The 15,114-nt window shown below is 39.5% G+C and overlaps 1 protein-coding gene across 8 annotated transcripts in view; it reads left to right on the top strand.

Moving 5' to 3' along the window:
* The window catches only part of Fas1 (fasciclin 1), a 541,608-nt gene that overhangs the window by 260,572 nt on the left and 265,922 nt on the right, over nt 1-15,114 (top strand). For all 8 annotated transcript variants that reach the window (XM_071667107.1, XM_071667100.1, XM_071667104.1 and 5 more), the window contains exon 4: nt 1,751-1,899. In XM_071667107.1, coding sequence (XP_071523208.1) covers nt 1,751-1,899 — 149 coding nt within the window. The remainder of the gene's footprint in view (nt 1-1,750; nt 1,900-15,114) is intronic.

Genomic DNA, 15,114 nt, shown 5'->3' on the forward strand with positions numbered 1-15,114 from the left:
TTTTGGTCACCCTACTTGAAAAAGATGCCGACAGCTGCTGAACTAAGGTGATTTCTAGACCGAGAAACTGAGAGCTGAATTATCAACTTCAAAATCTTTTTAGCCTAGAAAAGGAAAAATTAAGAGGTAATCTCATACAAGCATTTAGGATTTGATTATCTTGGTATATCAAGTTACTTAAGGCATAATTCATCCGATTTCATTGGTAGTAATAGATACAAATGTGTAGGCTAGTGTTATACTTCACTGGAGATGAAGTACTTTTTATTCAACAGGATTGTTAATACATTGAATGATTTACCTTATAGAGTTGTTGAAAGCAGTACTATAGATACATTTTAGAATAGACTTGATAAATATTTTGCATCATGTCCACAGCTAAAATTGTATGTGCATTATTAGTCACAAAACAGTTTAGCAGGTCTTTCTCTTTGAAATACCTGTACGCCTCTCTTCTCTTACCACACTAATCTAAGTTTCTGATCTCCTCTGTTACAAACAGCCATGAAAGAATTCAGTGGCCTTTTGCTTTTTGAATTCCTTTGTATTCTCTGCTTCTTTCTGGAGTATAGTATAGTAGCTGCAGAGGCACCATGAAAAAGGTCTTAGGGCTATAAGACAGTAATAATAATTATAATAGCGATGATAATGATAATTATGATAATAATGCATACATACATGCATGTATATATACATACATATATAGATATTCCTATGAGTCCATGCGGAAAATGAAACACGATAAGTTCCCAAGTGCACTTTCGTGAAATAATCACATCATCAGGGGAGACACAAGAGAGAGATATATGTCAATTGATATACATCGAAGAGACGAGGCTAGGATGACATTTGGTAAACATGCGATTGTATGTCTTGGACAATCGCGTTTACCAAATGGCATCCTAGCTTCGTCTCTTCGATGTATATCAACTGACTTATATTTCTCTCTCGTGTCTCCCCTCATGATGTGATTATTACACGAAAGTACACCTGGGAACTTATCGTGTTTCAATTTCCCCGTAGACTCATAGGAATATCTTGATCACACGCAAAATTGTGATCCTTTCCAATATATAGATATATGTATACTTACATGTATATATAGGTTTGATGATCACACTTGTCTGTGATGATGGTATGAAGGTGAAATTGCACTTCAGTAAGAGTTCATACAATTCTTATTTAACATGTAATTTTTCTATACAGGTGTTATTGGCACCAACATTCATTGCACAGGGATGACCACAAAAATGTGATCGCTAAACTTTGTCATAAAAATAATCACCCCATAGATCTTGCAAATGCCGTTAATTTATACCTCTCTGCTGCCCCTCTGCTGATTAAGCCATGTGTAACAAAATTGAATCCATCTTAATTGCTAACACTAAGAACTTTCATTTGTCCCCAGGCAATTTTAAAGCCCATCTTAGCATTAACCAAATCATTATGAGGGAATTGACAAAACACGAAAAAAAATGTTAGACACATCCAGGTCAACCCCCGCCATGTGACTCCCCTTAAATACTCTCCCTTGAAATGATTACACCCAGACATAGCAGACATGCTTGATCAATAAAGATTGGTGCAGGATGGCGGGAATCATTATTATTATTAATCATTATTATTCGAGCCCTCGACTCATTGGAGACTTATGTCTTTGACCACGTCTTTGACTGGAGCCATTGATATAGAAAAGAGTATTTATATATTCCTGCCTGTACATTTGATTGAATGGCTGCCCATTTAACAGGTTCTTCACATCGTAGACCAGGTGATTGTTCCCACTGTGGCCAGATCTGCAGCTAATGTCACCGTCGCTGCTGGATTTATCAATCCAGATGCACAGAAGCTCCTTCTGAAGCCCCACTTTTATGGGCTGGTGGATTACTACGATGTCTCGTAAGATTTCTCTGGATGGGTTTGCATTATACATGAAAATTTGAAGTCTATGTATGCAATGTTAATGTTTAGAGATTTTGTATGGGTTCTTAGTCTCTGTAGACACTTTTTCAGGTATAGGAAATAAGAAGCAAGACTGCTTATCAAAACTATTTATCTGAATGAATGAACTAAACAAAGAACAACATTTTTTAATGTTTCAACTTTAAATGATTAGTGAATACAAGATCAATGTATATTTCACTTATATCACTTGTGATTCAAATCATATACAATGCTTGACTCACAATTCTCTCTTGATCCTAAGGTTTTTATTTTGTTCCTGATGAATATAGTTGTTATCTTTTTGGTGTTCTTGAAATACCATTTAAATAGATTCAATTTACTTGATTCATGGGTTTGATGCTTATCAGTGAGTGTGAAATCTTGCAGCTATACAAACATTTTACATTACCTTGGTAGTAAAGTAAAAGAAATCCAGGAGTAATTCTAGGGTTATGTACTTGTCAAGCTTTCTTTTTCCTTGTACTGTAACAAGTACAGTTATTTATGGGTGAAATAATCGCTTGTTTCTCATAGGCAACTGGGGCATCCCTGCCCTAAACCATCCTGAAGGATTGAAACTCCAGTTCTGAAAAATTGATGTGTGGTTGTATACATTTGATCTACCCTGTGTAGATAGGAATGGAGTTAGGATGATAGAATGAATAGAACAGAAAAGAAATTTTGCTTCTTGCAAGTGGTAAGAATTTTTGGTAAATAAATTCATGTGTCTAAACTAGTATGAAAGATGGTTATAGATGTAATGTTGGGATGAAAAGAAAGTAGTGATGTTATTTTTTAAAAGTGCTAGTTTAGAGGAGGCTGATTTATACAGTATCATTTTAAAGTGCAACATATTGCAGTTAATGAGGAAATTCAGTAGGGAAAGAGAGGGAAATTATCAAGGTATGATGAAATGTGATGGTTATTAATTAGGATTTAGATTTGAAAAACAAATTAGCTGGGAGGTGTGTTTACTAGAGATTTGGGTGTCCCTGTCTTCTTTTCATTTAGGAATATGGCTTGGGGCCCCAGTTCTCCAAGAGTAATTGTTAGGCAAGATACATGGATGCGTTGATCCATCCCATATTAAAGGAAAAGGAGTTGGAAGAAATAGACTAGTAAATCTGTGCTTTAGGAGTTTTGTAGCTAGTTAGGTCAGATAGCTTATATTGTGCACAAGCTGTATGCATTAAGCAAAGACAAGAACCTAGCAGAAAGGTTACCTCTCACCAGTTAGCAAGTCCAACTCCACCCTCATGTGGTAACCTCATTAAAACACTCTTTCAAGACCAACAGGGCAGGTGCTGTTAAAGAGACACAGGTAGTTATCTTTTACAGGTGCTGTTAAAGAGACACAGGTAGTTATCTTTTATGTAGTTATTATTTACTTGTACTGTTTTAGAATTTGTCATTTCTTTTTTTTTTTTTTAACTATCCTTGTATATCCGTTTAAAAAAATTTCAGTGCTATAGATTTTATTCTGTTTTTCTTGAACAGGTGTAGTTTTGCTAGAGGCTTATTAACTTTTGATGCCACTGTAAATTTCAAGGGATTTTCAAGAGGCTTCCTTCCTGAACCCAGAAATATAAGTGCTAATTTTGTTTTATATTCAGTTTTCACATTATATGACAATAAAAGCTTACATATCTGACATAAAAAGATCATAAGAGATATACATTGCCTCAATTAAATTGCCACCCCAAACTACATTGAAATTTGATAAGAGTCATGTCTTCAAAGAAAGTTAGCATAGAGAAAATGGTTGAATAAGGTGCTAAATATATGCCAGAGACACATGATTCTCATATTTAAATGAAATACAGAGAATACAGAGAAATATACACTCCTGAAAATCTGTAATATTTCATATAAGTATTTCTTCACACAAGGAAGCTAACAAAGATTAAAATGTTGAATAAGAAGACAAGTTTATCCCCAAAGGAATATATTATTCATTGTCAGTTTGAAATACAATAAAGAAAAATCTATACACTTCTGATAATTTCTTTATGAAATGAAAAGTGATACAAAAGTTTTCTTAGGCGTGATGGCATGTGCAAAAGATAGCATGAAAAAGGTGGGAGATAGGCAGATTAGAAAGGGTAGTGAGTGGTGGGATAAAGATGTAAAGTTGTTAGTAAAAGAGAAAAGAGAGGCATTTGGATGATACTACAAGGAAGGAGCACAAATGATTGGGGGATGTATAAGAGAAAGTGGCAGGATGTCAAGAGGAAGGTGCAAGGGTTGAAAAAGGGCAAGTGAGAGTTCGGGTGAGAGAGTATCATTAAACTTAAGGAAGAATAAAATTTTGTTTTGGGAGGAGGTGAATAATGTGTGAAAGACAAGAAAACAAATGGGAATATCAGTGAAAGGGGCAAGGGAAAAAGTGATAAAAGGTAGTGATGAAGTGAGTGAAATGAGATGGAGTGAGTATTTTGAAGGTTTGTTGAATGTGTTTGATGATAGAGTGGCAGATGTAGGGTGTTATGGTTGGGGTGGTGTATGAAGTGAGAGGGTCAGGGAGAATGGTTTGGTTAAGAGAGCAGAGGTGGTGGAAGCATTGCAGAAGATGAATGCTGGCAAGGCAGTGGGTTTGGCTGGTACTGCATTTGAATTTATTAAGAAAGGGAGTGACTGTGTTGTTGATTGGTTGTTAATGATAATCAATGTATGTATGGATCATGATGAAGTGCCTGAAGATTGGTGGAATGCATGTATAGTGCCATTATACAAAGGTAAAGGGGATATATATGAGTGTTCAAACTACAGAGGCATAAGTTTGTTGAGTATTCCTGGAAAATTGCATGGGAGGGTATTAATTGAGAGGGTGAAGGCATGTTCAGAGCATCAGATTGGGAAGGAGCAGTTTGGTTTCAGAAGTGGTAGAGGATGTGTGGATCAGGTGTTTGTTTTGAAGAATGTGTGAGAAATATTTGGGAAAACAAATGAATTTGTATGTAGCATTAATGGATCTAAGGAAGACTTATGATAGCGTTGATAGAGATGCTTTGTGGAACGTCTTAAGAGTATATGGTGTGGGAGGTAATGTGTTAGAAGCAGAGAAAAGTTTTATTGAGGATGTAAGGCATGTGGTTCCCAGTGAAGGTCGGTCTGTGGCAGGGGTGTGTGATGTCTCCATTGTTGTTTGATTTATTTATGGATGGGGTGGTTAGGGAGGTAAATGCAAGAGTTTTAGATAGAGATAGAGGGGGGGTGAGTATGCAGCCTATTGGGGATGAGAGGGCCTGGGAAGTGAGACAGTTTTTGTTCACTGATGATAAAGCACTGGTTACTGATTCAAATGAAAAACTGCTGAAGTTGGTGACTGAGTTTGGAAAAGCGTATGAAAGTAGATAGTTGAGAATAAATGTGAATAAGAGCTTTGAAGAATGTATGTGAGAAATACTTAGAAAAGCAAGTGGATTTGTATGTAGTATTTATGGATCTGGAGAAGGCATATGATAGAGTTGATAGAGATGCTCTGTGGAAGGTATTAAGAATATATGGTAAGAATATATGGTGTGGGGGGCAAGTTGTTAGAAGCAGTGAAAAGTTTTTATCGAGGATGTAAGGCTTGTGTACGTGTAGGAAGAGAGGAAAGTGATTGGTTCTCAGTGAATGTTGGTTTGCGGCAGGGGTGTGTGATGTCTCCATGGTTGTTTAATTTGTATATGGATGGGGTTGTTAGGGAGGTGAATGCAAGAGTTTTGGAAAGAGGGGCAAGTATGCAGTCTGTTGTGGATGAGAGAGCTAGGGAAGTGAGTCAGTTGTCGTTCGCTGATGATACAGCGCTGATGGCTGATTCGTGTGAGAAACTGCAGAAGGTGGTAACTGAGTTTGGTAAAGTGTGTGAAAGAAAAAAGCTGAGAGTAAATGTGAATAAGAGCAAGGTTATTAGGTACAGTAGGGTTGAGGGACAAGTCAACTGGGAGGTAAGATTGAATGGAGAAAAACTGGAGGAAGTGAAGTGTTGTCGATATCTGGGAGTGGATTTGGCAGTGGATGGAACCATGGAAGCGGAAGTGAATCATAGGGTGGGGGAGGGGGCGAAAATTCTTGGAGTGTTGAAGAATGTGTGGAAGTTGAGAACATTATCTGGGAAAGGAAAAATGGGTATGTTTGAAGGAATAGTGGTTCCAACAATGTTGTATGGTTGCGAGGCATGGGCTATAGATAGATTTGTGCAGAGGAGGGTGAATGTGCTGGAAATGAGATGTTTAAGGACAGTATGTGGTGTGAGGTGGTTGGATCGAGTAAGTAATGTAAGGGTAAGAGAGATGTGTGGTAATAAAAAGAGTGTGGTTGAGAGAGCAGAAGAGGGTGTTTTGAAATGGTTTGGTCACATGGAGAGAATGAGTGAGGAAAGATTGACCAAGAGGGTATATGTGTCAGAGGTGGAGGGAACGAGGAGAAGTGGGAGACCAAATTGGAGGTGAAAAGATGAAGTGAAAAAGATTTTGAGTGATTGGGGCCTGAACATGCAGGAGGGTGAAAGGTGTGCATGGAATAGAGTGAATTGGAACGATGTGGTATACCGGGGTCAACGTGCTGTCAGTGGATTGAACCAGGGCATGTGAAGCGTCTGGGGTAAACCATGGAAAGTTCTGTGGGGCCTGGATGTGGAGAGGGAGCTGTAGTTTCAGTGCATTATACATGACAGCTAGAGACTGAGTGTGGATGAATATGGCCTTTGTTGCCTTTTCCTAGCGCTACCTCGTGCACATGCGGGGGAGGGGGTTGTTATTTCATGTGTGGCGGGGTGGCGATGGGGACAAATAAAGGCAGACAGTATGAATTATGTACATGTGTATATATGTATATGTCTGTGTGTGTGTATATATATGTATACGTTGAGATGTATAGGTATGTATATTTGCGTGTGTGGACGTGTATGTATATGCATGTGTATGTGAATGGGTTAGGCCATTCTTTTCTCTTGTTTCCTTGCGCTACCTCGCTAACACGGGAGACAGCGACAAAGCAAAATAGATATAAATGAATAAATAAGAGCAGGGTTATTAGGTTCAGTAGCGTTGAGGGACAAGTCAGTTTGGATGTAAGTTTAAAGGGAGAAAGGTTGTAGGAAGTGAAGTATTTTAGATATCTCAGAGTGGACTCTGCTGTGAATGGAACTGTGGAAGTGGAAGTGAGTCACAGGGTAGGGGAGGAGATGAAAGTTCTAGGAGTGATGAAGAATGTGTGGATGGAAAGAAGAATGTTTTCTCAGAAAGCAAAAATGTATATGTTTGAAGGAATAGTAGCTCCAACAACATTATTTGGTTGTGCGGCATGGGCTATAGATAGGGTTGTAAGGTGGAGGGTATGTGTGTTGGAAATGAGTTGTTTAAGGATGATGTCCGGTGTTAGGTAGTTTGATTGCTATGTTAGGGTAAGAGAGATGTGAGGTATTTAAAAGAATGTGGTTAAGAGAGCAGAAGATGGTGTGGTGAAATAGTTTGGACATATGAAGAGAATGAGTGAAGAAAGGTTAACAAAGAAGATATATTGTCAGAGGTGGAGGGAACAAGGAAAAGTGGGAAACCAAATTGGAGGTGGAAGGTTGGAGTGGAAAAGATTTTGAGTGATTGGGGCCTGATCATACAGGAGGTTGAAAGGCATGCAAGGAATAGGAACGATGTGGTATACTGGGGTCGACGTGCTGTCAATGGATTGAACCAGGGCATGTGAAGTGTCTGGGGTAAACCATGGAAAGTTTTGTGGGGCCTGGATGTAGAAAGGGAGCTGTGGTTTCGGTGCATTATACATTACAGCTAGAGACTGAGTGTGAACGAATGTGACCTTTGTTGTCTTTTCCTAGCGCTACCTAGCACTTGCACCAGGGGATAGGGGTGCTATTTCATGTCTGGCGGGGTGGCGACAGGAATGGATGAAGGCAGCAAGTATGAATATATACATGTGTATATAAATAAAATAAATAAAATAAATATATATATATATATATATATCCATGGGGATAGGGGAGAAAGAATACTTCCCACGTATTCCCTGCATGTCGTAGAAGGCGACTAAGAGGGAAGGGAGCGGGGGGCTGGAAATCCTCCCCTCTCGTTTTTTTTTAATTTTCCAAAAGAAGGAACAGAGAAGGGGGCCAGGTGAGGATATTCCCTCAAAGGCCCAGTCCTCTGTTCTTAACGCTACCTCGCTATCGCGGGAAATGGCGAATAGTATGAAAGAAAAAAAAAAAATGTATATGTATGTATATGTGCATATGCAGGTGGTCATGTATATACATGTTTATGTGGGTGGGTTGAGCCATTCTTTTGTCTGTTTCCTTGTACTACCTTGCTATCGCGGGAGACAGTGATTAGGTATAGAAAAATTATATATATATTTATATGTATTTATTTTGCTTTGTCGCTGTCTCCTGCGTTAGCGAGGTAGCGCAAGGAAACAGATGAAAGAATGGCCCAACCCACCCACATACACATGTATATACATACACGTCCACACCCACAAATATACATACCTATACATCTCGGTGTATACATATATATACCCACACAGACATATACATATATACCCATGTACATAATTCATACTGCCTTTTTTCATTCCCATCACCACCCCGCCACACATGGAATAAAAACACCCCCCCTCATGTGTGCGGGATAGTGCTAGGAAAAGACAACAAGGGCCTCATTCGTTCACACTCAGTCTCTAGCTGTCATGTAATAATGCACTGAAACCACAGCTCCCTTTCCACATCCAGGCCCCACAGAACTTTCCATGGTTTACCACAGATGCTTCACATGCCCTGGTTCAATCCATTGACAACACATCGGCCCTGGTATACCACATCGTTCCAATTCACTCTATTCCTTGTACACCCTTCACCCTCCTACATGTTCAGACCCCGATCACTCAGAATCTTTTTCACTCCATCTTTTCACCTCCAATTTGGTCTCCCACTTCTCCTCGTTCCTTCCACTTCTGACACATATATCCTCTTTGTCAATCTTTCCTCACTCATTTTTTCCATGTGACCAAACCATTTCAAAATACCCTCTTCTGCTCTCTCAACCACACTCTTTTTATTACCACACATCTCTCTTACCCTATTATTACTTACTCTATCAAACCACCTCACACCACATATTGTCCTCAAACATCTCATTTCCAGCACATCCACCCTCCTCTGCACAACTCTATCCATAGCTCACACCTCGCAACCATATAACATTGTTGGAACCACTATTCCTTCAAACATACCCATTTTTGCTTTCCCAGATAATATCCTCGACTTCCACACATTCTTCAACGCTCCCAGAATTTTCACCCCCTCCCCCACCCTATGATTCACTTCCGCTTCCATGGTTCCATCCGCTGCCAAATCCACTCCCAGATATCTAAAACACTTCACGTCCTCCAGTTTTTCCCCATTCAAACTTACCTCCCAGTTGACTTGTTCCTCAACCCTACTGTACCTAAGAACCTTGCTCTTATTCACATTTACTCTCAGCTTTCTTCTTTCACACACTTTACCAAACTCAGTCACCAGCTTCTGCAGTTTCTCACACGAATCAGCCACCAGCGCTGTATCATCAGCGAACAACAACTGACTCACTTCCCAAGCTCTCTCATCCACAACAGACTTCACACTTGCCCCTCTTTTCAAAACTCTTGCATTCACCTCCCTAACAACCCCGTCCATAAACAAACAACCGTGGAGACATCACACACCCCTGCCACAAACCTACATTCACTGAGAACCAATCACTTTCCTCTCTTCCTACACGTGCACATGCCTTACATCCTCGATAAAAACTTTGCTTCTTACAACTTGCCTCCCACACCATATATTCTTAATACCTTTCACAGAGCATCTCAATCAACTCGATCATATGCCTTCTCCAGATCCATTCATGCTACATACAAATCCATTTGCTTTTCTAAGTATTTCTCGCATACATTCTTCAAAGCAAACACCTGATCCACACCATCCTCTACCACTTCTGAAACCACACTGCTCTTCCCCAATTTGATGCTCTGTACATGCCTTCACCCTCTCAATCAATACCCTCCCATATAATTTACCAGGAATACTCAACAAACTTATACCTCCGTAATTTGAGCACTCACTTTTATCCCCTTTGCCCTTGTTCAATGGCACTATGCAAGCATTTTGCCAATCCTCAGGCACCTCACCATGAGTCATACATACATTAAATAACCTTACCAAGCAGTCAACAATACAGTCACACCCTTTTTTAATAAATTTCAGTGCAATACTATCCAAACCCGCTGCCTTGCCAGCTTTCATCTTCCGCAAAGCTTTTACTACCTCTTCTCTGTTTACCAAATCATTTTTCCTAACCCTCTCACTTTGCACACCACCTCGACCAAAACACCCTATATCTGCCACTCTATCATCAAACACATTCAACGAACCTTCAAAATACTCACTCCATCTCCTTCTCACATCACCACTACTTGTTATCCCTCCCCATTAGCCCCCATTCACTGAAGTTCCCATTTGTTCCCTTGTCTTATGCACTTTATTTACCTCCTTCCAAAACATCTTTTTATTCTCCCTAAAATTTAATAATACTCTCTGACCCCAACTCTTGTTGCCCTCTTTTTCACCTCTTGCACCTTTCTCTTGACCTCCTGCCTCTTTCTTTTATACATCTCCCACTCATTTGCATTCTTTCCCTGCAAAAATCATCCATATGCCTTTCCATTCTCTTTCACTAATACTCTTACTTCTTCATCCCTCCACTCACTACCTGCCCACCTCCCACGCTTCTCATGCCGCAAGCATCTTTTGCGCAAACCATCACTGCTTCCCTAAATAATCCCATTCCTCCCCCACACCCCTTACGTCCTTTATTCTCACCTTTTTCCATTCTGTACTCAGTCTCTCCTGGTACTTCCTCACACAAGTCTCCTTCCCAAGCTCACTTACTCTCACCACTCTTTTCACCCCAACATTCTCTCTTCTTTTCTGAAAACCTCTACAAATCTTCACTTTTGCCTCCACAAGATAATGATCAGACATCCCTCCAGTTGCACCTCTCAGCACATTAACATCCAAAAGTCTCTCTTTTGCGCGCCTATCAATTAACACGTAATCCAATAACATTCTCTGGCCATCTCTCCTACTTACAAATGTATACTTATGTATATCTCTCTTTTTAAACCAGGTATTCCCAATCACCAGTCCTTTTTCAGCACATAAATCTGCAAGCTCTCCACCATTTCCATTTACATCACTGAACACCCCATGTACACCAATTATTCCCTCAACTGCCACATTACTCACCTTTGTATTCAAATCACCCATCACTATAACCCAGTCTTGTGTATCAAAACTACTAACACACTCATTCAGGTGCTCCCAAAACACTTGCCTCTCATGATCTTTCTTCTCATGACCAGGTGCATATGCACCAATAATAACCCATCTCTCTCCATCCACTTTCAGTTTTACCCTTATCAGTCTAGAGTTTACATTCTTACACTCTATCACATACTCCCACCACTCCTGTTTCAGGAGTAGTGCTACTCCTTCCCTTGCTCTTGTCCTCTCACTAACCCCTGACTTTACTCCCAAGACATTCCTAAACCACTCTTCCCCTTTACCCTTGAGCTTCGTTTCACTCAGAGTCAAAACATCCAGGTTCCTTTCCTCAAACATACTACCTATCTCTCCTTTTTTCTCATCTTGGTTACATCCACAAACATTTAGACACCCCTATCTGAGCCTTCGAGGAGGATGAGCACTCCCCGCATGACTCCTTCTTCTGTTTCCCCGTTTGGAAAATTCTTATATCAGCCATAGTGTAAATTTTGAAAGCATCAATTAAGGGCACCCACCCAAGAAATTTCTCATCTTTCAAAGCCACAAGATGATTCTGTGTATTAGACAGTAAGTGTTCTTTATAAAGAAAAAATATTTTTTACATATACTGTACTGTGCTGAAAAAAGTATGTAAAAAGAGAGAACTTGAGAGTACTTGTACTTACTTCACCTCTCATCTTAAGACAATATTTGTAATGAATAGATTAATTTGATTTTAGATATGTTGATATCAGAAAATAGATATTTTCTGTACATAGAAATTGGTAGTATTGAGTTACTGAATGAACCAAGAGCTTCCAAACTGTATATAAATGAGGCAGTGGCGACACTGCCTGTAAAGACTTTTCGTCGTCAAGCTGTGTAGACTGTAGCGCTCAGTGCTATCTTCGCAATTGTGCTTCCACCAAAACTTCCTTGTATTTCCCTGGGTGACTTGAGGCATATAGCACTTGTTTTGTTTTTGTTTCATTATTCACATGATCGTCTTTTATTTCATGATAGAATTTTATGCTCTTGAAGAACACTCATATTTCAGAAGGTCCAGGAAATTATGGCCCGTTTAAGAGTTTAATGGTGAGTATGGTTCCACAACATTTAATGAAAAACTGTTCTTATTAGTACAGGACTAATAAAAAGGAAGAGGGTATCATGCAGTGTCTAGACACAGATTTATGTTAGAGATTTAAGGTATTTTTTTTTAGTTGTTTTCCAAACTCTAAGTTTCTTACCAAGAATAAGAATAAGATGGTTAAATGTAGGATTGAGCATGTTGGTTACAGTCCCTCTCATATAAAACACATCATTTATATCCAGTATAGTCTCTTTAAAGATTTCACTAGTTTCATAGAGGGTCACATATGATTGTTTGTTCATTCAGGCTTCATTAGGGCTTTATTAGCAGTTAACATTTCATGCGAGACAAACCAAGACTGACTGCTAAATCCTGTGTGGTAAAGAAAGTGGCTTCTGCATAGGATTTCTTGATATCTTATTGGATGAGATAGGGAAAAGAGGTGTAGGTCTATTTTTAATAGACTATCTTGGCTTAGATCAGGTTGAGGTCCTTTGTGTTTTTCTTGGCAACTAATTATCAGAAGAGGACAATCCAGATTAAAGACCAAATTATCAATAAGAAGACTGATTTTTTATGAATGTTGTATCTCCATGTTTGTATGCTCATACTTAATCATAGGGCTTTGGTAAGATATGTAGGTTTTGAAATGTGAAAAACCACTTCTTTATGAGAGATATAACCCCATGTGCCTTAAATTTTCTCTAATCCCTTCCTCCTCTTGTATCCTTCCTGAAAACTTCCCCCCTTACTGTAACAGACCTGGGATACAGACTCCAGTGGGATTGGTGCCAGGAGGTACCACCCTCACCACTCCATAGCCCATTACATCATAGGGTAATGGTGGATTGCTGTATGATTGTTGGGTCTCAGTGAAGTAACTTTGTCTAGCCTCATAGATATTATAAAGGTGAAGAAGGGCAAAATCATGGTAGAAACACCTCATCTTGGAGTAAAACGATGTTTTGACCCTCCTGTGGGCAAATGCTCTCTGATGCTTATAGGGCTCTGCCACCTGTAGGGAAATGGTTTTCCATTCATCAGAATCCACATTCTTTTTTTATCCTTTATCTTTGATGCTTCTTATTTGGTCATGAACATAGAATTAGGATAAATTTTTCACCCGCCAAGTGTTGGTGGAATTTTAGGTAGGAGGAATCTGTGAGACATATGCATCTATGATATTTAGCTTTAATTCTTTTGTTTTGTTGGTTGCAGTATCTCTTATTTGTTTGTGTCAAAGATGAATGTCACTTGTTTTCTTCTGGAGAGCAGTGTAATCTTATCCAGAGTCATGTTTTATCTCCCTTGTACACCAGTCTGTGATAAAAGTCCAACACATATTTTACTGTCCTAGTTATAAATTGAGTTTTAGTTGCAGAGGGAGAGATGGATGGATGCAATGTGACACTTACTATCTAGTTCCATTATATACATTTTATTATTGATATACATCTGATGATTGGGAATACCTGGTTTAAAAAGCGAGATATACATAAGTATACTTATGTAAGTAGGAGAGATGGCCAGAGAGCGTTATTGGATTACGTGTTAATTGACAGGCGCGCGAAAGAGAGACTTTTGGATGTTAATGTGCTGAGAGGTGCAACTGGAGGGATGTCTGATCATTATCTTGTGGAGGCTAAGGTGAAGATTTGTATGGGTTTTCAGAAAAAAAGAGTGAATGTTGGGGTGAAGAGGGTGGTGAGAGTAAGTGAGCTTGGGAAGGAGACTTGTGTGAGGAAGTACCAGGAGAGACTGAGTACAGAATGGAAAAAGGTGAGAACAATGGAAGTAAGGGGAGTGGGGGAGGAATGGGATGTATTTAGGGAATCAGTGATGGATTGCGCAAAAGATGCTTGTGGCATGAGAAGAGTGAGAGGTGGGTTGATTAGAAAGGGTAGTGAGTGGTGGGATGAAGAAGTAAGAGTATTAGTGAAAGAGAAGAGAGAGGTATTTGGACGATTTTTGCAGGGAAAAAATGCAGTTGAGTGGGAGACGTATAAAAGAAAGAGACAGGAGGTCAAGAGAAAGGTGCAAGAGGTGAAAAAAAGGGCAAATGAGATTTGGGGTGAGAGAGTACCATTAAATTTTAGGGAGAATAAAAAGATGTTCAGGAAGGAGGTAAATAAAGTGCGTAAGACAAGGGAGCAAATGGGAACTTCAGTGAAGAGCGCAAATGGGGAGGTGATAACAAGTAGTGGTGATGTGAGAAGGAGATGGAGTGAGTATTTTGAAGGTTTGTTGAATGTGTTTGATGAGAGAGTGGCAGATATAGGGTGTTTTGGTCGAGGTGGTGTACAAAGTGAGAGGGTTAGGGAAAATGATTTGGTAAACAGAGAAGAGGTAGTAAAAGCTTTGCGAAAGATGAAAGCCGGCAAGGCAGCAGGTTTGGATGGTATTGCAGTGGAATTTATTAAAAAAGGGGGTGACTGTATTGTTGACTGGTTGGTAAGGTTATTTAATGTATGTATGACTCACGGTGAGGTACCTGAGGATTGGCGGAATGCGTGCATAGTGCCATTGTACAAAGGCAAAGGGGATAAGAGTGAGTGCTCAAATTACAGAGGTATAAGTTTGTTGAGTATTCCTGGTAAATTATATGGGAGGGTATTGATTGAGAGAGTGAAGGCATGTACAGAGCATCAGATTGGGGAAGAGCAGTGTGGTTTCAGAAGTGGTAGAGGATGTGTGGATCAGGTGTTTGCTTTGAAGAATGTATGTGAGAAATACTTAGAAAAGCAAATGGATTTGTATGTAGCATTTATGGATCTGG

Source organism: Panulirus ornatus, chromosome 11 (genome assembly GCF_036320965.1).
Source record: "Panulirus ornatus isolate Po-2019 chromosome 11, ASM3632096v1, whole genome shotgun sequence".
Lineage (NCBI taxonomy): Eukaryota > Metazoa > Arthropoda > Malacostraca > Decapoda > Palinuridae > Panulirus > Panulirus ornatus.